Raw genomic sequence first — 26,214 nt, 5'->3', positions numbered from 1 at the left:
CAGATGCTCGGTATTAAGAGTAGCTTATTACGGGGTCTCCGCCGTCTGTGGTAGCTGTGTTGGGGCCCTGCTAGATTGTCGATTCGGTAACAGACACGCAAAAGAAAAAAAGGGGGGAGAAAAAAAAACGAGCGAGGCGAAATCAAGCTTTCGGCTCTCATCGATTTTGTTTTGGCTGATTTCACTCCACCGCACGTCCGCCTCGGGTCTAGATTTGCAGACCCGCTACTGCTAACGTGCGTAATGTATCGCAGAGAGGAAACACAGTAAATAGACGGACACGTCCATCTGCAATAAAGAGGAAACGAAGATGGTGATGATGGCTTCACCAAATTTAGCCTCCAAATGCTCGGCAGCAATGGCGAAGCCTTCCCTTCCCCTGAAGCTCTTTCTCTGGGTGTTTATTGCCGTTAATCTCCCTACAAGGTAAGATGTTAATGCGTGATATTTTCCTCCAAAACCGTGTTTCTATTTCGGCTTTGCTGGGTGACATATTTCACTTATTATAAACGCAATGTTTGCGGTGCCTCCCATTTAAATGCCAACCCAACCCTGCTGTCCGTGTGATTTCCAAAGATTAAGTAGCTGAGGGGGGTCTAGTTTTTATAGAAAATCAAGGCATGTAGTTTATATATCATCACGTCAAAGGATTATTTTATTCGTTATAGCAACAGTGACACATGCATCGTTTTACTGTGAGATTCCGTGTGTCATAATCATTTTATTTATAGAGAATAAAAGCGACAAACATAAATATTGCTTTGTGGACATCGGGCATTTTTGCAGATAAATATTTCAATGAAGAGACGTTTTGTCCGGCATCTGTCACAATCTGCCCTGCGTTACACATAGCTCAGTGGCAAGCAGGCTAAGTTGAGTGAAGCTAAGGCTACATATAGTCTCTGCTAAGCTGTCTTCAAGGATCAAGTCTATTTCTAAGAGCCAAAGCCTCATTATTGATCGCATGTTATCGGATGTATCCGAACTGGAGTAATTCTATGAAAACAGTTGTTTGCAAGAAAACCTGAGAATGAATGTTGGTAGTGACACTTAAGGTATTTGAAATAATAAAAGAAACATTTCAAAATGGCAGACAATCACACAGAGAATACAAGAGTAAAGGCACAATAAGGACAAGGATAGCACATATGCACTGATCCTTCTCCTGCAAACACACACACACACACACACAGACGCACAGGCAATGGGCTGCCATTTCAGCTTCAGCTGAGGCGCAGATGTGAGTTTGCTGAAAGAAGGTGTTTGGTTTCCCCCTGTCAAGACATTATTCCCGTGTACTAAGATAAGAATAGGCCAGAGGAAGCGGATTGGTGTGCCTCCCCGCATCGCTCTCGTCTTGCGCTGCTGGAGGGTGAAAAATGGAGGTAGATAAATCAGACGACGTTCAATCACCGTCATGCTGATCGCAACCTCAGGGCTCCCTGCCCAACCTCGATTGTCAGGCCTGTGTTTCTAATTGTATGCACAAGTAGTGTTCACAATATGCTTGAGTAAACAGTACACCTTGTGCCACTGAATTACATTCAGAATTGAGATCTATCAGCAGTGTATGGATTGTGTAACCTCTAGTGAACTAATCAAAGAAATTAGGTGATGTATGCTTCTTGAAATAAGCAGAGCATGGCCAGATGTGAGCTCTGTAATGTAAACACCTGTATAAAGATCACATTTGTGGTTCAAAGCTCAGTTATCAATCAGTGACAGATATATTTTCCTTTTAAACAGATAATATGTGAGTCTGCTTTTATAATAATAATTACAAAAACATGCTATATTGCTTGGCACGTTGCACTGGAAGTAATTTATGATTCAAGTATGAGACTCTTACATAAGAAATCTCTCAAGGCCCCTGGCATGCTTTCAGTAATCTATGCTACTTTGTGACTCATTGACAGTTACTATGTGTAGTGATATTTGATTGCATCACCATACATTAACCCCAGAGCGCAGTCAGTTAATTACTGTTTCAGATCAAAGGTATCACAGGATCCAGTTTTGGCACATCACCCTCAAGTGACCCACAGCAGGCCAGGTGTTTTGTGTAAGAAACTTTGTTGCAGTTGGTTTGTCTGAAAGTTACATGGATTGATAATTAGGCTTCAGATGCTGGCCCATGATCCACCAGGAGAGTTAGTGAACCAAGGATCATGGCCTTGACACGAGGGGGTGATGTCAAAAGCTCTGGTATTTTTTTTAATTACACCATGTTGATGTTTACTGTTTTGCAAACTTACCTCAAGCATTTCAGGTTGCAGGGGAAATTCATTATATAATCACAATTTAGAACACACTCCAGTTTTATTTAACTTTTGTCCTTGTTTGTTTTATAACTACACTAGAATACATTTTTATTATAATTTATAATTCTCATTTAAAAAACAAACCAACATCATTAGTTTTCCCTTGTTACAAGTTCAGATTTGATGAGTGTTCGTATTGATTTAATAAAAACGATTAGAATACAGTAAATCACATCTCAGATTTTCATTTACCAATGCTAGTTTTCATTTATATTACTAGAATATAAGTTTTTTTCAATACTTGATTGAATTAAATGGAAAACTACTATTTTCCTCTAATACCTAACAATTAATAATACAGGAAATCTTACACTATAACTCATCATAGTGATGATATCATTTCAGTATTGAATATGTAAAATTTGAGCCATGTCTCATGTCAGCAATGCACAGCTTATAACATAATAAAACCAACACAATTGCTTCATGTAGTTATGGCTTAAAAAGAAAAACTTGTTTGGCTAAAAAATATATAAAATATACTTTCACACCAACATATACACCCACACAATTATCTACGGTTGACATCATTTTATACAAAACAATAATAACAAAGTGACTTACATTCATTCTTGTTTTCATTGATGTACAGTGTCGCAAACAGGATGCTCCTGGATCTGCAGAGCAAATAGAGTTGCTAAAATTAGCTAGCTAGCAAGCATTAAATAATACATGCAGTAACCATTCAACCATCCACAGTCTAAACTACCACTTGTTGCATTCCTGTTGCCCTCTTACTTGCATTCATTCTCATCTCACATCTTCTCTAAAATTAGATCTCCTTAAATGGGGAAATCACAGTGCATTGGACTCAGTCTAGCCCTCGTACAGTATCTGCTTCTTGTCATAACTTGGAAAGGTTTGGGGTGTATGATTTGGATGAACTGTCAGTCTGTCATGTATCTATGATGAAAATCATATGTATATATCAGAACTCCTAAAATGGAGTTGATAACATACAGATCAATCGTTTTGCAGGAAAGTAGAAGATGACAGTTGAAGCTTATAGCTGCCTCTTCCTTCACATTTTGGATAGTCTGAGGTAGAGGTAGTAAGGTTGGAATGATTTAAAACTAGTCCGCTGATGTTTTGTTTCCCTCACCGGAAATACATGTGGCCTGATTTTACATGCATGGAAAAGTCTATAAAAACTATTGGTATTAACTCAATGAGTCATTTATACTTAAGGCTGACATTAACAATTTAAATAAATCAGTTCAGTTGTATATGTCAGTCTCACTAACTGGATCTAACTGTGACTAGTTCTCGCTTCCAGAGGTCAGGCAATTAAAAAGATCAGGCAGATATAGTTCAGGTGATTGGTTAACAGTCTTATATGTGAGTATGTTTTAAATAGATAGATAGATAATCAGAGTTATGCCATGTGAAATCCTGCATCTGTGCAACAACATAACAAACTCCTCTTGCCCATAGAACTGTAAAAAGAAGATACAGGCTGACTGATTAAGCAGTAGGATCATTTACATCCACTTCAAATGATCCACATTTATTAACTAGTGTAACAAGGCCAGTGTGTTATTATCATTTTCTGTATCAAAGGTTGAGCTTGTTAAGGGAGGATTGCAGCTTTATGTGCAAGAGGCATATGTTGGGTAATTCCATGTTGAGTAATACTTAGCAGGGTTCATTAAATACAATTTAAAACATGCAAGGATGATAACTCAGTGGGAACTTGATGTGGATGCTAATGGTAGTCATATAGCTGTTTCCTTGCTGCTGATATCATTGCCACTATCCTCATTATAGACCTCCTTATGAATAGGTAAAAGTGCAGAGGATGAGGTAGTTCAGTGCCCGTTTACATGAAACCTGAGATGGGATTTTAATTGAGATTTGTCAATAGTAGGGACGGGTTTTCATTGCTGCATGTCGAGCAAGAGTGCTTCTTGATGGGGTCATTAAGTGTGAAGGATAGAATGTATGAAATCAGATCGTCCTCAGTCAGAGTAGCTGTGAATGCAACACTTAACTCCAGTACTCTCCATCATTACATGCACAGACATGGGCATACATATGTATGGAAAAACAAACACAAACCCACAACAGCACGCACACGTGCACATGCAGCACAACACACACTGGCACAGGCCTCTCTGTGGACCTTCAGGTACCGAGTTAGTAGGCAAAACCTCAGATCTGCCTGCAGTGGAGAACACATGGCTCTTCCTTTGATCTGCTCGTCTTTGGAGCATTTCCATATACACAGAGATACTCTGTGAGATGAATATAGATGATAAAATTGCAGCAACCTAAAAAAACAGCAGAGATTTTAAGGGTTCTCACTGCCTTCTCTGTCCTATTTATCATCTATCTATCTATCTATCTATCTATCTATCTATCTATCTATCTATCTATCTATCTATCTATCTATCTATCTATCTATCTATCTACCTACCTACCTACCTACCTACCTATCTATCTAGCTATCTATCTATCTACCTATCTATCTATCTATCCATTTTCATCATCAATCAAATCTGTATCAAATCTTTCTGTGTGTCTGTCTGTCTGTCTGTTCTGGAGACAGTTATTCCTTGAATAGTCTTACATTATTTGACTTATTTAAAAGGGTCCACCTGAGTAAAAATTAAGATTTAATGTTTTAGGTGCTGGTGGTATGGTGGAAATGGACAGTACTTGATAGCTTTTAGGGAAGTATAAGGAAGACAGATTGTCAAAACATTATTCCTTGCACCAAGCCTAAGAACATGAGAAAGCTATCAGGGCTTCTATCTTTTTGCTTTATCATAGAAACAATTTTTTCTCCCCATTTTAGGTTCTTTATTATTTCATCCAGAAGTCTCCTTTATCCTCATTGCTGGAAAGCCTTGCTGAGAGCTAACAACTTGTTCAATGATGCTCTTTTGTGCTGTTGGCTCATACCTCCTTGATTTGATTCAGGGTTACTCGAGATGCATAAGAGATCCAGGGTTGTGGCAGTTTGAGGATTTAACAGTACTGAAATTCCACTAACCTTTCTTTCTGGACATCTCTCTCTCTCTTTACGTATCTATCCATCACATTTCCTATCACTGCCATCTTCTTTCTCAGTCTTATTTGTGATACATTCTGTGCAATCTGTGCAATTTATCAAACAGCCACTAATGCATGTTTTTTTAATCATCTGAGATACAACAGACGTGTAATCGTCTCTTTAATGCTTATGAATACAAGGAATCAACCAGGTTCTTGCAGTTTTAAGCCTTTTTTTTCATTTGCATGGAAAATGATGTCCCTCCTGTGCAAATGTATACTGGTGTATTAAGAGAAGTTTGCAGTGGGATAAAGACATATCCTTTATTCAATAAAAACCCTATTCTTTAAAAAATACTTTAAAAGAAGACGGAAGTGAACAAAGAGCAATAAATGATATGGTATGTCCTTTTTCTAAATCTAAACCCAGAGGAGATTGGGCACTGTGGCTTTTTGATTAACAAAAATGTGAACTTGAGTTTGGTGAGCTGCTGCAGTACAGTGATAATTTTACTCTTGATAAGGCATGGCAAAAAGGGAAGTTGATTTTTAGAGCACAGTTCAATACAAGGCAATTAAAACATTAGTTCAGGGAGCATTTAATTAGAGCCTTAGTAAATATTTGGAATATTGTTATTTCTTGACAAACTGTTATGAGTTTGTTTTTACATTATATTGGGTTTGCTAATCACTGAAATGCTCCTTGTATAGTTCTCTTTTCACTCACAGAATGTATGTAGTAGGTGGACCCAGGCACTGACTGCGTAAAGAAGTGCTGTCTTAGTAAATCACACACTAATTACACACAGATTGTGCTAGCGTAAATTGAATGAAAAGGTGGAAGGCAAATTGACCCTGTGTATTTATGTACATAAATCTGGCCCGAAGTCTCTGTCTGACAAACACATAGGCATCTTAAACCTGCTCAATGCCGGTCAAAACTTCTTTTTCAATGCAGACATCACGGTGCAGTGCTAAGTTAGTCTCCTTTCATTGTCCTACTTATACTGATTAATTGTCCCCAATGCATTATCAATAGGGATCATATACATCCACCTCCTATTCAGGTCTCAAATCTGAAAAATGATTTATTGCAATCAGTGTTGGGTGTAACGCGTGACAATGTAATGCGTAATTGCAATAAAATATAAACTTTCAGACACATACTTTACCCAGATCATACTTGTCTGGGGGAAAGCAGTGAAAACATATTACCCTTCCAACATGAAACATCTGAGGTCTGGAAGTAAACTCAGGAAAATTGAATGGTCAAGTAAAGTACCTGAGCTTTGCCATCTACAAGTTTATTCATTATTTTTGCAAAGTCATGAAGTTGCAAATTAAAGGAGTGCTTTAGCTATTAATGAACATTATTGTGGAGATCATTATTTAAATCCTAAGCTGTCTAACAGTAAGAGTACGTGCAATTCTTGTATTTGCTTAAACATCTATTATGTTGTGGGGTATTATGTAGGTGGGGTTTGTATAGGTGGACACATTGGACAAAAAAGATAAAATTAGGATAACCATTCCTTATATTGGACTTCTGAAATAAATTATTTTGTCCAAGCATCCATTTTTGCAAAGAAAGACATTGTCACATGAAAGAGGTTACTTTGATTCAATAACTCTTCAGGCCATTTTGTAAAAATTCTAAGCTCTACTGAGTGAAATTGTCAAAAGTTGGGGGAGTCAAAAGGCTTAGGCTAACCAAATGTTGCTAGTTTTGGAGCTAACCCGAGCCACTTTTTCAGACAAGACTTTTATTTGTCTTGAGAAGCTGCAGTTTTTATTAACTGACTCACTGTAGCCTGGACTGTACATTTACTGCCAGACTGATGACTTACTGATAACCCTTTCTTCTGCTCCACTCGCATTCACTGTCACTACAAACATATTGTGCACTGTCCTATTCCTTGAAGGAGCTTTGCTACCATGATTTTCTTGGGCAACAACACAGATGTTGAGTCATAATTTAGAACAGAGGCTCCCAAAAGCTATTGATTTCCAAAAGAATGGATATCTGGTGTTATTTTGTCATTTTGGCCTGGTGGGGGTTCTCATTCACCTGGCAGCCAGCCAGGCTTTTAAAATGACAGGGAAACACTATTATTGAAATTCACAAGACTTCAAAATGTATCTGTCCAGGTAGGAATTTAATGTTGCGTCCAATTTTCTTGTCATCAATGCTAAAAGCAGCTCTTCAAACTCTGGTGACTTTGACCAAAGTTGTTGACTGTCTGAGCACAGGACTTTAAACAACTAGCTACACCTATAGATGGGAAAGAGGTGTGTACAAGGCTTCCAGGAGGACAAAGCTAATGACAATAACAAATGTATAGATGATAATACTTAGTAATTAAGTGGTATGAGAAAAAAAACAACAATATTAAATTATCTTCTTGAAGATATCTAACATCACAATTTCCATCAGACATAAACTGTATATTGTATTAAATGAACACATGTTTATGAGGCTTGTGCCATTTTCAGGCTATGACTGATTTGTGCTTTTGTAATTTTTGAATCTTGTACAAGATAGACTGAGAACCTGCTGGGAATGCCAACATAAAAGGCAAAAGGGTTTCATCTTACTTTTAAATCAAAGATCAGATAGGACATAGTTTGTTCTTCACCAAAACGTTGCTCCTTAAATGGTGCTAGATGTGGATGGAAGTTCAAAATATCTGATAAGAATATCAATCTCTATCAAACTAAAGAAGCTTGTTTGAAGGGACACATTTTTTGCTATTTTCTTGCTGCGACAGTTCAGGCATTTCTTAGTGGGAAAAAAAAGTATATCACAGACTGGTACATATGTTGAAAACAACAGGATGTCCTGTCTGTACAAATGCCGGACAATAGACCAAAAATATAAATATTTGATTAATGAGAACTTTGCATAGTGTCTATGTGTTGTGATGAATGTGTACCTTAGTTAATTCACCTATCAACCTGCTCAATTTAGTATGTCATATGTCATACATAATGAATCACTCTTTTCTGTAACTCATATTAGCATTTTTCAAAGATGCAACTATATTATTTAAATGATAAATAACAGGGACCTTATAGGAAAGGGATATGTAATCCAATATATAATAATAAACAAATAACATATCTGGAGGAGGTGGCAGGCCTGTCACAGTGGTCCCAGGCCAACCACCAAGCAGCTAATTGTTGACCGCAAGGAAATGACAGAGGTCTTATACATCATTGCAAAACAGCAGGACTCCAGTGGAGAGGGTGAGCAGCTTTAAGTACCTCAGTGTGCATATTACTAAGGACTTAACATTGACTACACATATGACACTGTAACAACAAAGGCCAGAAAGTGACTGTATAACCTCAGACAGCTGAGGAAATTCAAGGTCTCCGAGAGTCCTGCTAGCCTTCAACTCTGCTGCAGTGCAGAGCATCCTGACGGAGAGTTTAACTGCCTGGTATGGGAACAGCTCCTCACAGGACACTATGGCCAAGCAGAAAAGTGTGCTATCAGCCGAGATCACTACGGGTACCATGCTCCCTTCCCTACAGAGCCTATTCAACAGGATTAAGCAGAGCTAGGGGCTAGGATGGTAAAGGACCCCACCACTCCAGCAATGGACTGTTTGTGTAGCTGCAATCAGGCAAATGCCTGCCAGCCAGAAATCACACAATGAGAGACTGAGGAAGAGTTTCTTCCCCCGAAGCTATTAGAGCCATGAACATTGAACAATAAACTTGCGATGGACGATATACCAAAAGACACTGACCTATGTATATCATATTATACATTACAGTATTACCATATAATTACTGTTGCCACCTAATGTGCACCACTGATTTTAGTTTCTCTCTCTCTCTCTCTCTCTCTCTCTCTTTCCTCACCACAGCTCCTTCCAGACTGATGACGACGATGAGGTGTCTAACAAGACGTGGGTGCTGACTCCCAAAGTGTATGAGAGTGACGTCACACACATCCTAAACAGCCTACTAGATGGATACGACAACAAACTCAGACCTGACATCGGAGGTGGGCGCTGATTTTTCACAGATGATCCCTTTAGTCACAGAATCACAAAGAAATGTACCCACGTTTACAGGCAAATTTGCAATGAAGCACATATGCATGAGCACTTCACCAATGTACTGAGAAAATTCCCACAAAAACAGGGATGTAGCATCTCCAATGTCACTCACTGATTTCTAGAAGGGATTGATTGTTTCAAGCCTGAAGCCTCCCATTTTATCACTTGTTGAAGACAGATAATCCATAATTGTGCAACAAGGTAAAGCCTGGAACACTTGTCAATGAAAGCACACCAACCCAAAAATATATTGACTTATTTCAGCAATTATTCCTCAAATAAAACCCATTAGATGAAGTGAATACTTAGACTCCTGTACAGTTGATTATGGCCAGAAAGCATTTCAAGAAACTGCATCGTAAGGCACTTAAGCAAACTGAGAGCAGACATTTACATACTATAAAGAAATAATTCTAAAAAAAAATCATATGTTTAGTGATACTCATTTTTCCTGGTCAGGTACTCATTGAGCCCATGTTTTTGAATGAAAAAAACTCATACCAACTTCTAAGGAGATGAAAAGATTGTCTTGTGTGTTCATGTTGCACTCTTTTGTCAATATTCTTGGAGCTTTCAAAGAGTTTTATGTGTCATTTCTACAGTTAGAGACAGATTATATCACCTGATAGCATTGATGCTGTGACCAAAAGGATGGTTAATGTTAATGTGATCATGATAAAATGCTATTGAACCCCAACCCTTGTAATGGGAGTAACATAACAAGACACACCGTATCTGTTTTATTTTAAATATTATCAATTGTGTTTGAAAGTAATAAATACACATTTTGAAAAGCATGAATCATTTGTGTACTAAATGTACTAAAATATTACTCAACAGTTCTAAAATCACATTGCGTTTGATGAAGGGCAAATGTTAAACATGTAATGGATAAACCTGGGAATTTGATTTGCTTGTGACTTGCTCAGCTCTGCTGGTAGCTGGTAATATCTTAAGTCATGCCACCTGATACATATTAGAATATATTTGCTGCAGATTAGAAAATAATATGAAATAATGACTTTTTTAATGGCATGAAATGAAAAAGATAGGCCAGCTGTAGCAGGATAGCCAGTGCCTATTTATTTCATTAAGGCTGTAGAAATGAAAGACAGGATTTAGAACACACAGCACACTGTTTATTATTACACAATGCTAAGCATTACAATTGGTATGTGTGGGTTTGCTTGTGTTCATTCTATGCAAGTGTTTGTGTTATGTGTTAACAGTGTTGGCAGCCATGTTGATTACAATATAAAGTATAGGTATATGTTTGTGTGTCGGACGTGTGTGTGTGTGTGTGTGTGGGGGGGGGGGGGGGGAGTCTATATATAGACTGTAGCCTAATAGGCAATTTCTTGGAGATGTTACAGTAATATGTATAAAATAATTCATTCTCAGTGATGTGATGTCAAGTTCATGCCTTGTCCTTTCCTCATGTGCACACGTGATCATATAAAACAAAACAAAAGGTTGAATGCCAATTTAACAGAATTAAATCCCCTAATGTAACTTTCTGTTATGTGGATAGTGCCACTCGCCCAGACATGTCAATACATTTAATGTCACTCTTGCAAGTCACTGTTTCATTCAGATCTATGTGCAGTGCCCTACACATTTCCACATTTAAGGGAAAGTAATCACAGCATGCGATAGCACAATGTGATGTCACCATAAAAATGAATAGGTCTATTGTGACACAAAGAAAATGGTCCGCTTTAATGATGGACTTCTGTCTTCTTTGTATGCTTTCCCTTTGAGGGGTCATCTGCAGTGTGTTGGCCCTCTTTTTGCCACATCTCTGCAAATCTAAGAGCAGGGAAGGAGGCAACCCCTGGTTCATTTAATGTATCATCACGTAGACCAGACGTTGTGTCATCTCTATTGTCACTCATTTTAAAGTCAGTGTCTGATTTTATTGTTTGTACCATGGAATGTTCTCATGTTGCAGTCCTTTACTAGTACTTAACATGTTTCCCTCACTATAAGAGGGATAAAAATAACTCTGCAGAGGCAGGGACATATAGACCAGAGGGGGAGGAAATCCCCATCATCCCCTCTGGCAAATTGTACCCTGCATGTACCTGTGTTTATGGTCATGCATGTGTTGTGGTCAGGATAGCAGTCTGTCATGGTCCTGCAAGCCTTGTCTTGTCAATGTGAGAAGTAGAGAAGTGGCTTACTCTTTTCACTTTAACAGACAGCTGGGCAGAGTTCCCTTGTCGAGAGAAGGGCACATATATCCTACAGCCTGTCACGTCCATCTGCAAGAGCTGAATAGGAGATGCTCAGCACCTTTGAATGCTTGATTCATGGGTCAGTATTCCTGGGACGTCAGTATCTGTCACACTCATAGAATGATAAAGATATGCCATTCTTTATAGTGATGGTGAATAGCTTCTCAACCCACTGCAGTACTCAAGCTGAATTGGGGGACACTGGCTAGTGCTGTGAAGCTGCAAATGACAGCAACAGTTTCAAATGATGCCCGAGTGTAACTGCCTGAGTCATAGAGTTACAGTTGAGACGCTTGTTTTGTTTGTCGAAATCAAGTTGTGTCCCTTGTGGTGAAGGAAGAGATAAATATGAACTTATATACTGATATACTACCTACATCCCAAACAGCAGCAACAGAATGCTCCATCTATAGACAAAGGTGTTGACTCAGCAATGTTGGAGCTTTTCCCTCTGTCAAAAAAGTAATTATAGACCCATGAGCATGCTTTAAATGACTATATTGTTTAGTTTACTAAACTAATGGCACATGATTTTACTTGGAGCCACTGCACTAAGATTCTTTGTCATTGACATAGACCGTATGTAAAGATACATTTAGTGAGGTGTAATGTTAGCCATTGCTTGCATATTATGGTTGGGGTCATCTTTTCCATTTGGAACAAGGACCTTTTTAAAAGGAGTGTGGGCTGTTGTCATTCACACTCTCAAAACATGTCCTGCTACCATGGACAGAAGGGAATGCTAGCTTATTGAGAACATCGAGTGGTGTGCACTTGGGCCAACACTAGCTACTTTGGGTACATTATGCTAACAGGGCAAGTAAACCTACCAAAATATTGCAACAATAGGTTGATGCAATGGGAGTCCCATGTCCAGGGAGAACAGCAGTGAGCACACTGTCAATCACAGCTGTCATTCAGCACCCACAAAGCAGACATGACCATCAGTGCACCCATCATCTAGTGACAGTTGGTGGCATTGCACATTAAGGTACTTCCATACTGGCTTCAGCCTCAAGCCGTGGTTGTTGCTGTGTGGTCACTACACTGTTGATCTAAGGAGGGAGCAGATGCACTACCTCATTAGCCATTTCTTTACATCAGCAATGAAATACCCTCACTGGCTTCCCAACCACAAACATGGCCCATTGTGCTAACTGGAAAGACACGACCAGGCCGGAAGTACCACTGCTGGTTATTGACGGTTGACCTAATTCAGTTTTAAAGCAGGACTAATGAAATTACTGAAATGATTGCGCACAATGATAGCAGGAAGTATAGTATATCCAATTGACTCGGCTGCTTATACTCACACTCTGCTGCTGCTTTCATTGTCCATCTATATACTTTTGAATATGTACAATTCTGCATATAAATGAGACACATTTCATGAGGGGCATCATCTTTATACTTAAGGCTTTAGAAGTGGGCTTGTGCTATAAATTGAAGAGCAGCTCAGATCTTCTTTGAGGTACAGCTTCAACCCAGAGAGTTGCTGCAGAGCTGGGCGGCTGGCTGCCACCGTCTTAACCATCATCTTCAAACACGCTATGATCTCGCTCTCTCAGTGTTGGTCTTCCAGCTGCTGCCAAGTTACACAGCTACAGAGGGGTTATAATTAGCCAGCTATACTGTCAACTGAGCCACCAACCAATCAGCCAAGCAGCCAACCATACCAAGGCAAAGCAAAGTTTCTTCTCGACTCCTCAGAGCACTGAAATACTGTGGATTTAGATTCACTGCTGATTGTGCTACAGTTTCCCTTTGAAGTCCATTGTGATGCTCATTTAATTTTAATGCCCCTGGAGTACTGTACGGAGGAAAACTGAAGCAAATAGGACAGAGTCTGAGAGTAAGAATTTGAAAATCCTTTGAAAAAAGAATTTGAAAATGTTTAATTTATAATACATCCAAAGAATTGGTCAAGGTCATTGCCCTGTAGTATATAAATGGATTGTTTCACAGAATGATGATAATGACATTGTACAGCGGTCAGAACATTGTACAGTGAATTGAATGAATTTAATGAACAGATCTGAATAATTGCTAATGCATGGTGATGCATTTTGGTCAGACTCTATGAGCTATGATTCAATCAGCCTTTTACCAGGATGCTTGTAGTGGGTGTATTGGCACATATTACCTTGACATAGACTGCAAGTTGGAAATGTTTGCACTGCCGCTTTATGTTCGCTGCAATCTTGGAATAATGCTTCCTTGGCACATGTTTGTGCATAAATGAAAAACCTCCACTTTCCAGTTGGCTGTGTAAAATAAGTCAATTATGCTTGTTTTATTTATTTACCTTCTATTTATGTGTTGCCCACAACTTTATAAGGGATTTTGCTAATAATCAAGTCCAGGGTTACATACTTTGTGGATCATATTTTCAATCTACATAAATTCTAATTAGGCCAATTACTGTAGGGTTAGATGGTATATCAATATGATATTGTGATATGAGAATAGATATTGTTATATCATGATATGGCATACGTTATTTTTTTGTGTTTTTTTTTACTTACCAGACTGCTCTAGCTATTCTATCATTTCCATGTATCCACTAACCACATTACTGATGCTTATTAATCAAAAATCTCATTGTGAAAATATTTTGTGAAAGCACCAATAGTCATCTCTAGGATATTGTCAATATCAATACAATATTATATTGTGATATTTGATTTTGTCCATGCCACCCAGCCTTGATGGCAATGCATTAATGTAGTTGTATTCATAGACGATCACTAATATATGAGGTCAAAAGCCCCACTTAATGGATCAGAACATCATGAGAGATCAAGTAGAAGGTATTAAGAGCATTGTGTGTGTGTGTGTGTGTGTTTATTCTTGCATGTGTAAATGTGCCCTGGGGGTGGGGATGGAATGCACATGCATGTATGCCTTGGAGTGACATGAAAAATGGATGCAAACCTGCACTCACTCCCTCTGTCTATTTCTCACTCTCACTATAGCGCTCACATCAAGCCTGGAAGCCGGTTGAGTCTTAACCTGACTCCTCTCAGACATCACGTCCAGTCATCCATAAACATACGCATTAAAGATAGCAAAGTGTGGAAGCTGATCCAGGCTGACTCAGAGGACCTGACACAGCATGGACATCTATTTGACACCATGCTGTCCGGTTCTATCACCCATACTTTGTGTGACATCTGCCTGTCCATCTCAGCAAGCCGACATAGGCAGTAGACACCAAAAGGTGTACTGCAAGGCAGTGGGCAGATGAGCACATGCAGGTGCACAAGCAAAGATAATTAATTTTTATAAATGAAGGCATGCATGTAACTCACACAAGCACTGACACAAGAGAGTATATAGTTCATACTGTGGTTAGTCACACACACGCACACACACACACACACACGCACACACGCACACACACACACACACACACACACACAGCAGGAACAACACTGATTCACTGTGTGTCTAATCGTGTGTTGACTGGATACCCTATAATAAAATATCCTCAAGTAAACTGACATTTAGAAGTTAGTTTAGCAGTTTCTAATGCATCTGCTTATCTAATGTTATCTGGCATATTTTTTTGGTGAGGTATTTTCACCTACAAATTGTAATTTCTCTTCAAATCACATCATTTCAAAATATTTATCAGGCACTTTCAACCTGAAACTAAGTCTCTGTATGAGCGCCAGGAAAACACCAGCAGGTTGGTTAGAAAGGAGAGAGATTGGCTATCAGGAGGGGCTCAGGCCCCAAGCATAGAAGGACAGGAAACGGGATGGAAGCGATGTTGCATGGGGTACAAAGGTATTCTGGTAAATGGGTCAGGAGTTTGGCTGTAAATACAGAGGAAGTGTGTGGATCTCTGACATTGGCAGGAAGCCCCTCTGAAAAGGAAGTTGGCCCAATCAGAGGGGGCTTTGATGTAGTCTATTCACAGACAAAGGAAAATCTGAGCCAGGGTTTCCATTTCATTAACAGTATCTGATGTATCTTAGACCCAGTAAAATCCAGATAATCTAATAGTGTCTTAAATATGAAGTGGGATCTTTTAATTAAAGTAAATTACTGTATATACTTGAATGGAGTGAACTGAATGCCTTAAAGATATGCAGTAAACCTAAAAGGAAGGGCCACAACTTTGCCCCTCTTTATTCTTAAGTTGAGTTTCTACTTGTCTTGAACCAAAAAGCAGATAAAGTACTAGTAGTGAAATAAAAATAAAAAAACAAGTTAAAAACCATTTCAGTCATGCGCCGTCATCAGGCTTTAATTTCACAATATAAATATACTGACATATTTAAACTCAGATCAGAATCATTGGACATTAACTAATTAATGTAAAAGTTTTATTTGTAAAATTGAATTTATTTACAGAACATTTATTTGATTACTTAATTCTTGTCTTCCTTAAAATAGTTTTTGAAATACTGCATTTTTTTGTATGATGTTTTCTCTTAATGGGTTTGTAGATATTTCCAGTTTGGATATGATCCAGGGTTGTGTGTTGTCAGATATCCCTCCACCTCTCCTATACAGGGAACCTCGCTCGGGATAAAAATGACTTTGCAATGCCATCTGTTTCTTTTTTCAATTCCCACTTGTTCATTGTGTTCTATAGTGTTGAGTCATTTTTGGATTCAGTCTGTGGGTATAAGTATAAAGATGTTGTTTTTATTCATATTGTGAATTTGATGCCTGATGAAAGTCCACAATGAAACATTGCATTTCCAGGGAATATAGTGCTGACAGAATACCAGACTAAATGCTCTCTTTTTACTATGCACCTACAGTACCTGTGTGTCTATGAGGTGTAGGTTAGACAATACTTAAACATGAAAGCTAGCTGTGCAGTCACCACATGGACTCACATTCACAATGGGAAGACTATTTTACTCTTTATTTCAGTGAAGGTAATGGTGATATACTGTATACAAAACTGAACTGAACACCTTCCTGAGAGTTGTTGTTTAAGTGCTCTATAGATTATTGCTCATCTCTTAAATGGATTTTCCTGTTCTTCTCTTCAGTCAAACCAACAGTGATCCACACAGACATGTTTGTCAACAGCATCGGGCCAGTAAATGCCATCAACATGGTGAGTAATACTGGAATATGTTAATGTGTCACTTTTGGTATTAATAACCTGCATGATACACCATGTATAACTAAAGGAGAATGTGTATGCCTAAATTTGTGTTTGACCTGCATTCATCATTAGGGAGGTGAGAACACAATGATCTAGGTAGTATGTTTACTTTGCTGGAACTGCAGTAGAGCAGATGCTTACTGTCATGGGGGATTGGTTGGTCCACCTAATCACTACATTGCCCCACAGCCCTTCTAGTATAGCAACACTATACATGTGTCAATCAGAAAGTTACCTGCACTGCTCTTTGCACCACAGTGGATACAAGTGATCTATTTAGTGCACCTGATTGCAGACAACTTAGAAGAACACTTCATGTATTCGAATTAGAAATAGTGGTGTGGTAAATCACTTGTGTTACTCGTCACACAGGCACGTCCTAAGATGTTATCATTTTGTGCTTCCCAAATATACCAGCTACAATTTTAAATGTCATCTGAGATTTTTCTTGGATCTGGTTTGAAAAGAAGATATTTTTAGGCTTTTATTTCTGTCTGTTGAGAATTGGATTGAAATACCTGTTTTTCTTTGAATATTATTCCAAAGAACAATCCAATTTAACCTTGTAGTTAGATGATAGATAAGGTAAGAGCATTTATCGGCACACTATCCATTTTCCAAATGTTAGTATTAGTTTCTGTCAATATTTGAATGGCTTTGGAGAAGTTTTACATTTTCTGTTTGTCATTTGGCAGGAACTTTTTATCCAAAGCAATTTACAAGATTTTCTTCTAGAGTATGACTCCTGAAATAACATTTCAAGTAGGGTTAGCAATACAGTAATTTGACTAGAATAGCATTCTATTATCAACCACTTACTTTAAGACATAACAAGGTTATTATGTTACTGAGAGCTCCTCGTATATTTCCATTCATCAATTTTCTTGCACTTAGAATTGTCTCTTAGGTATTTACAAGTGGTCCAGGCCTGTCATAGGTGTCATAAAGAGATAATCTATGTCTTTCTACACTGGGGAGACATACTTATTTGATTTATAATGCCCTAATCTGAAATAATTTGGAGATTAAATATGTAACTAAAACAAATTAATGCAAAATATTCTGTGTACCATATTATCATCATCATGGCTGCCAATTTACTTAAAGGTTTGTTTTCGATTTTATGATGTTTATTACCATATTTTGGCACAGCAACTTTTATCTTTCAGCAGTTGTTGGAAAATTGTCCCACTGTGGCAGCTGCCTCTGTGTCTGCATCCCTGTCCACTATCATCTTGTATTGCAGCTGACAGTGTAACATCACCTGTAGACTATAATATTCTCTTGTTTATATCTCAGTGTGTGGCATCCCTTGATCCCCTCCCATCATGGATTTAGATTATTTCTTTTTTAGCAACTAACTTCATGACAAAGCATTCCCTCTTTATTTATATCACAGTGTAGAGCTCCTCTGATGACACATCATTGGCAGGATTCATATATTCTTATTGCTTCAGGTCTCCAACTACTGACATGTCTAAAATTGGTGTGTGCTGATTCCTGAAAGCAGGAGTGTGATGTGTTTTAGAATTCTAACAGTGTTGTTTATGCTAATGATCACATCTAACGGCAGACTACATCAGACTGAAAGTTCAGGCAGTTAAAAGAGTTTGTTGAATCCAACTTGAAACACTCATACAACCAAACCTCAGAGAATGGAGTTTAAGGAAAGTATAAGGATAAAAAAAAAAAGTTTTAATGAAAATGTTCTTGAGTGATGCCCATTGTTTTCTGCTGCACATCCCCGCTGAGAACCCACTTCTTTTGTAATTCTTCAGAGTAGTCTTCTCTACATGGGGTTCCATTTCAGTTAGTCTTAGTTAAAACACCCACTCTCAATAACTGCAGTCACAGTGAAGTTGGAAGAGAGGCATCGGTGGGATCAGTTAGAAAATGTGTTTTTGTGCTCACATTAGAGAATCTGTCTGCATGCATGAGTATGTGCGTGTAACGAGGACATTCTGCTGACATGAAAGGTTGACTGATTACATTCATATATGATCAGCGTGGTTGGGCCATCGTGTTCACACCGTGACATGACAAATGTGGTGAGGTGTGTCGATTTTCCAACGAGCAGAGAATAGACCGATGGTGTGGGGATGTGCATCTGAGCATGAACACAATTTTAAATTCTTAATTATGTGTTAGGGACCCATGAAATATGGCAAAATTACAACTCATCTGAGTGTGAGAGAGAGGGACTGGATGGGACAGACTAATAGAGAGCAAGAGAGGGAGAGATCAAGGTTTGAGGAAGAAAAAGAATCATAAATTGACGCTTTGTAGCCACTGGAGCTGAGCACTTCTTAGACTTGTGCAGCTGTTTGAATTGAAAGAAGTGTAATCACATCCCAGAATGCGGTTAAAGAAAGAAAAAAAAAAAGATGTTTATCCCACTCAGCAGCGCCCAGTTCAAGATCCTAAAGCCTTCAGTTTTTCTCATTGGATTTGAACTATCTTTCTGTCCTTTGTGAAAAAAAGGATACTGAAAGGATGGGAATGTTGCCTGGTGAAAATGTTGTTTTTCAAATCTCGTTTGGGACTCTTTGGCATGGATTTAGGCTTTATTGTTGGGCTGAGCTTTGTCAGGAAGTTAATGCCTCTATGCCCTCTTGCACACAAATCCCCAGATTTTTTTTTCTCTCTTGCTGTACTTCACTTTGAACCTTAGGGCTCAACCAATCCAAATAACAAAATAAATAAGACTGATAGCTTCCTCTCAGTCACGGCCTCTCCTCTTCTTCCCACATTAGGCCACAGTGCACCTTTGCTTGTAGCTCTGCCCATGCCTCTATCACCTATTTTTTCATCCTTCTTATGTATGTTCGAACACGGCTGTCACAAGGACTGAATAGGAGACAGATGGTTTTGTCAAGCTCAGGACAAAGTGCTGCCAAGGCAGCAGGTTATGAGGTTAGATAATACTTGAGCCAAACAATGGGAATTATTAATTGCCCCGTTGAACATTTAATTTTCAGGTTGAGGGCGTCAAGATGGTCTTTTTCAACAGCACTCTTTAGTAGTGACAAAAGGACCCTTTGGCCTGAATATACACCATCTTGTCTGAGGAAAAACTGCCTGCAAATATATCCAGCATTTGTTCCACAAGTTTCCACTGATTGAAAAAAACAGTGGAGATCTCAGTTTTGACTTGAATGTGTTGCATCTCACAGTTAAAAGGCACAAAATGGTGACAGTGCTGGTTTAACATAACAATACGGTTTGTTTTATGTGTCATCAGGAATACACCATTGACATCTTTTTCGCTCAGACCTGGTATGACAGAAGGTTAAAATTCAACAGCACGATGAAGGTTCTGCGTCTCAACAGCAATATGGTTGGAAAGATCTGGATCCCAGACACATTTTTCCGCAACTCGAAAAAGGCCGATGCCCACTGGATCACCACACCCAATCGCATGCTAAGGATCTGGAATGATGGGCGAATACTCTACACCCTCAGGTAAAAATTCAGTGATACCTGAAATGAAATATTAGCAATAGATATGACTTATTAAGGTATTCCTCATCTGCAACATACAACTTGATTGATTGTGTGACTGGGTGTCAAAATGATTTAACTGACTAGCTATACACATTTCATTATGCAGGGTATTATAATGTCATACTTATTGTTTAAATGCTGGGGTGTCTAAAAAGATACAAGCGAGACAAATTTAGTGGAAAAAAAGTAAACATTTGTTTTTCCCATTTTGTAATGAAGGCTTAGGTAATGGGAAGTTCAAAACCCATTTACATAACCAATTAACTAAGGGTAGTTTCAGCTGAACAAAGCAGAAAACAACATATAATGTAGATAAATTGTAATTGGTCTTGTTTCAACGATTTGAGCATTTAAAGCTTGAATAAGACAAAAACAACTTTGCAATATTGTATTTTTAGTTTTTGCCACTATGATGCTTTCCAGTCCACCCCACCAAAGATCAAAGCCTGTACTATAGAAAGCATTTGAAATACCCAACAATTTACAACCTCTATACATAAATGATTCATGGTACTGATTACCCTGAACAAGCCTTGGGGATGGGTGGGTAGATTTTATAGATACCAATACTGCTTATTGAAATGGTACCTAACTATTTATACTCTTGATAGATACTGCTCTCCATGATACAGTACAAACAATGAAAACTTGGCATGAAAATATGTGGAAGATTCAACCGTTATTAAAGTGCTTAAAACCAGTGAATGAGTGCAGACATGGGGCTGTTGTCAACCAGCATTAAGATGCTTTACTGCCACCTGCCAGCTATGTTATAATAAATTAAAGTTACATATATACTTATTTTAAATAAAATGCATTATTATTATTATTATTATTATTATTATTATTATTATTATTATTATACTGACAGCAGTGTTATCTTTATATCTTATCTTTATATTTTGGTATTTTCTGTATATATTTTAAATTTGACATGATTAGTGAGCAGTAAATCTGTCTTATAGACTGAAACAGGAAGTTGTATATGACAAAGAAACATTAGAACTACGTCTCCCTGAACTAATGTTTTTAGGTGCTCTTGCATGGAGTTTATGGCAATTAATTGGGAGTTTTGTTTTGGGGTTTTTTTGTTTCAGTTTCTGAAATGCTTGGGAAGATTTTGTAAGTAGTATAAATACTATAGGCTACTAATTATAAAAAAATTGCTTTATAGTCTAATGACCTATTCTTGCCTGAAGAGCTTGATACTGGAAAATTATAGTAGCCTACCCAGGAAGCACTGATGGGTTGGAACTGCTAGATGATTTTTGCCTTTTGGCCTCCTAATTATAAAATGATGAATTGCTCAATAATAACCAGACTACACACTGTTTGCAAGTCTAAAAGCTGCAGCACCAACCAGAAATATGTGAAGTGTGTAAAACAGGAGGGCAGATTAAAGGGAAATATTGATTGAGCTTATTATCATGTTTTGCACGCCATCATAAATACAGTGGACGTTTACACTGACACTGCAATATATCATCAGCGATGAAAGAGATAGTGAACTCTCCTGGACTCAATCAAGCTATGATGGATGTTCTCCTATGCAGAACACTACCCTTCCACTTCATTAATTTGTTAAGGAACTCAGAATTTAAGCACTGGTTAATTAGGGTGGCCGCTGTGATTCGGAGGACAATGATACATGACAATAGCGAGTGCATGGATGGGTAAAGTCGTTTAAGGTCATTTTCTCATTAAGGGGAAGTTTAATGACTTTGCCTTCAAACTCCCTCAAGTGTGAAAAGAAGAGACAAGTGTGTTGCTGTGAAAAAAACATCAATTTAGTGTTGTGAAATTTTAATTAATAATGCCTCGTGTTAATACTCACAAGGTGCAGGGTTTATTTGACACTTTTCCAGCACATTCCTCGATTTAAACTACATACTGTTTAACGTTTTTTTCTTTACCGAGTCAGTGGATCCAAATATTTTGTCCCTGCAGGTTGACCATTGACGCCGAGTGCCAGCTTAAACTGAACAACTTCCCAATGGATGAGCACTCATGTCCCCTGGAGTTTTCAAGCTGTAAGTTTTGCCATATACTGTCTTACCCCTCCCTCACTTCTTCCGTTTCATCTCAAACACATGCGCACACACACACACGCACGCGCACGCACACGCACACGCACACGCACACGCACACACACACACACACACACACACACACACACACACACACACACACACACACACACACACGGTGGCCAGGAACAAGCAACATATGAGTACAACAAAGACATCATTTAAGGAATCATTATGCAACAGGCTAAAGGATGAAAGGAAATTCAGGCTGCAGTAAAGCCTTAGGATTTATTTCAGAACACACCAATCTCCTGAAAGACAATCATGACTCGTGTGTATTTATGTTTAACAGAAGTATGCATGTATGAAAGTATGTATGCAAACATGAAATGTTATTGCTTAAACAGAAAGCAACTCTAACACTGTTGATTGTTCTATTTGCTGGATAGAAATAAGCTCTGTAATAGATTAGAAAAATAACAATATATATGAATATATTACATGAAAGCATTGGTCCATACATTCATTCATTTAAATTGTGTACTGGCATTCAATCAAGGGATTTAATAATAGATGTCTCATTGCCAACTCGACCAAAGGCAACAGTCTAGATTTTCCTACACTTTATCAACACTGCTCTGAAAGACATTTCAAAATAGTGACATGAGTCCAAATGAGTCAGTGCCCATGTGTGAGGAGTAGACTGGGGGTAAGTTATGCTAATGAGGTTATGGATCTACAGAGAGATGCACCACGGGATATTCTCCAGAGAGATTGCTTCCTAAATAGCTCCAGAGCAACAAGAAAAAGAAACCGAGGGGGTAGCGGGTCTAAAAGTGGAACATTCATTTAAATTTGATGAAAGCCATGGATGTTTTCAGAACTTCGAAAACCGCTTGATGTACAGTACATGAGCTCAATCTCAAAAGCAGCAGGCGGAGCAGTGTGTGGCATATTTCCTCAACACGTGGCACAGAACATGGGGCAATTCAAATCTTCTGCAGTGGTTTTGACTGTGGCCAGACGAGAGCGGATCAGAGCGGATCAGAGCGTACCACGTTGAATAATTTACAGATCTCTTTATACTTTGCACATGATATAGTATATTATTTCTTACTTATCTAAGAACACAACTAGCTGCAAAGTTAATTTGTGACATTGCACTACAAGAGCATTGTTGCTCTAGCTACCCAAAAGAACACTGAATCAATAATATGACCTGGATGCACTGCCAGCAAAGGAGGAGACTGGCTGTCTGGCTGTCTGGCTGTAATGTGGCAAATGGGCAGATCTTTCCATCTCCTGCTTCTCTGAGGTCCAGCATTACTGGATGTCTGAGAGCACATTAGTCATAAAGCCATTTAAAGTTTGCAGTAAGGAAAGTACATGTGCATTATTCAAGCCACTCCCTCGATGGCTGATGGCACTGCTCATTACTAAACTGCAGATGACACAAGACTGAAATCTAAAGAGAATTGGCTTAAGATCATCACAGTTATACTTCACCACCTTAGTTGGGAGCATTTAATCATATGCGTTCACAGGATACAGAGTCCAATTCCAAATCCAACTTGCTACCATAGAGAAATTCAATACTAAGAACTATGATTTGATTCAAATAATGCATCTGCACACCTAAGTGAATCAGTAAAAACAAGTAAGATTACCATTGTGATCGTCACCACCAGAGAGCATATACTTGCGGTAATAATAATAATAAGAAAAAAAGATTTCCCCTCACAGATGGACTAGATATTTTGTCAACATGTTGTGCAGAAGTCTGTTATGTAATGGTTCTTTCATGAAACAGTTGATTTGCAAGATAGCTGACTTTGTGAGTATGGCTTTGTCTGAAATAAAACAGATAGTGCTCTATGGTTTTGTTATCTATTGAACTATTCTGCACCATGTTGTTTTGTACCATATTTTGTTGTATAGCAGCGAGAAGATCTATAGAGTCAAGTCTGAAGATATTTCCTAAAAGGGATGAATGTTTGCACTGGCCCTCTTTCCTGTACTCTCCTCAGCTAAGCTCCACATCATTTTAACTCTGTTCTCTCCTGTTCAGATGGCTACCCCAGGGAGGAGATTGTTTACAAGTGGAAAAGGAGCTCAGTGGAGGTTGGGGACATTCGCTCCTGGAGGCTTTACCAGTTCTCCTTTGTGGGCCTGAGGAACACCTCTGAGATCGTCAGGACTGTCTCAGGTAAGAAAGCAATTGCTTGTTTGTTTGTTTTTTTCCAGTCTTGATCATTCATTCAGTAAAGGGCTGATTGAATACACATCCTGCTTGTGACATTGGACAGATGTGTGCGTGACAAGTTATTTTAGAATGGAGCTACATGGCACAAAATTCATATTGGGAATGATGTTTTTAATCTGAGGTGGGTAAGCGCGTGCAGGCAGCATCATCCTCGTGAGATGAACATAGTGACATTTCATTATAAGGCTCACGCAACTGTGCATTCCGTGCCTCCAACTGTGTTACCAAATAAAGTTGATACTCTCTTCATCTCAAAATTGCAATGTTTTTAATCCATGTTTAGTTATGAGTAGAATCCATAATGGTTTCCTGCATCTCATTGGACAGATGGACAGATTTTCAACAGAAAACTGACTCGGGGATGGTCACATTTACAGGACCTATGGATTTATTGTAAGAACTGGATAACAGTATACAAAAAACGGCTTGCCAGTCTTTTTCATACAAAGATTGCTCATTGTTTACCCACATTTATGACTAAAACAAATATACTGTTTCCATAGAACCCTCTGTGGCTTCATAATCCTGGACATGATGGTTCATTTTATCACTTAAAAGGACATTTTTTTTGTTTTGTAATGTTGTCTTAGTGTCACACCCACTTCTTTCATAATCGATGTATTTATAACTATTTCTGAACCAGACTACCTATAGTATGGATGCTATTGGACAATTGTCCCTTGCAGACATCCATTGTCTTAATGTAGGATCAACATGCTGACATTTGGCTCCATATTCCATACTTTTCAACTCTATAGGTAGAATGATTGCTTAGAAGACATTAATACACAATGTGGAATAGTCATAAGTGAGAAAATAAATGCATAATTCATACCACATTTTTTATAGTGTAGTGGATGCATTCCATTAAACATGATGCAGGAATATGAATGTTTGCTTGAGGAGAAACAGCTGCTTTCCCTGGATATTGTTGATGTTTAAGAGGGGCCAAAACTGCATTTGCGTACATATGTTTGTTTGTTTATGTTTATATTCATGAGATGCCGGTAAGTAATGTATGTAATATTCTTCATGGAAATGTATATATCCTCTATGCTTGTCTGCGGTGTGAATCAAAGAAAGGCTGCCAGAGAGATTAACGTTGGCCGGAGGACAGTTTGCCCTCATTAGATCAGTTGCATTATCCTGAGGAACTGACTGAAGAGTTTAAACAAAGTTATATTATTTCATTACAAATGAAAGATGTCTTCATGAATCTCACTGTTTAATTGCTTTGATAACCAAATTTGCAGCTTTAGAAATGATTTAAAGAGAAAAGCTGTCATGCAGTGTGGCGGTGGCAATCTTTTTTCATTTGTAACTCATTGTAAATTCTTCTTTTTATGGGATACTCAATTCATTCAAGCCCATGTGTTATGCGAGTATTGATCAGAGGGGAATGGATGCTTTTTGGCTGTACTCCATCTGTTTAGAGAATAGGCTACAGAAAGAAAAGGTCATTGTATTAGACATGTGGCAGTAGGGTCATTATTCTTGCTGTCGTTTGCAGATCAGTATGTTTGGTCATTTGCTTCCTTTGTGAAAAGCAGATAGTCAAATAGGGAAGTCGCAAAATGAGAGAACTACAGCCTGTTGTCTAAAATTTTAAATGCTTATACTTTCTTAAATCTGCTTAGTGTGTTGTGCTTTTAATTTAGGATGGG

At 38.3% G+C, this 26,214-nt stretch overlaps 1 protein-coding gene across 5 annotated transcripts in view; it reads left to right on the top strand.

The window, feature by feature from the left end:
* Positions 1 to 310: 310 nt before the first annotated feature.
* The window catches only part of gabrg2 (gamma-aminobutyric acid type A receptor subunit gamma2), a 47,555-nt gene continuing 21,651 nt past the window's right edge, over positions 311 to 26,214 (top strand). For 2 of the 5 annotated variants that reach the window (XM_053331041.1, XM_053331040.1), the window contains exons 1-6: positions 311 to 426; positions 9,191 to 9,330; positions 16,638 to 16,705; positions 19,998 to 20,218; positions 22,208 to 22,290; positions 24,356 to 24,493. In XM_053331041.1, the coding sequence (XP_053187016.1) occupies positions 311 to 426; positions 9,191 to 9,330; positions 16,638 to 16,705; positions 19,998 to 20,218; positions 22,208 to 22,290; positions 24,356 to 24,493 (766 nt within the window). Of the gene's footprint in view, positions 427 to 9,173; positions 9,331 to 16,637; positions 16,706 to 19,997; positions 20,219 to 22,207; positions 22,291 to 24,355; positions 24,494 to 26,214 lie in introns of those variants that run through there. The other 3 variants (XM_053331045.1, XM_053331043.1, XM_053331042.1) reach the window with 2 other exon arrangements.

This window comes from Scomber japonicus, chromosome 13 (assembly GCF_027409825.1).
Source record: "Scomber japonicus isolate fScoJap1 chromosome 13, fScoJap1.pri, whole genome shotgun sequence".
NCBI classification, from domain to species: domain Eukaryota; kingdom Metazoa; phylum Chordata; class Actinopteri; order Scombriformes; family Scombridae; genus Scomber; species Scomber japonicus.
The sequence above is the reverse complement of the archived record's forward strand: the minus strand, read 5'-3'. Positions and strand labels throughout refer to the sequence as shown.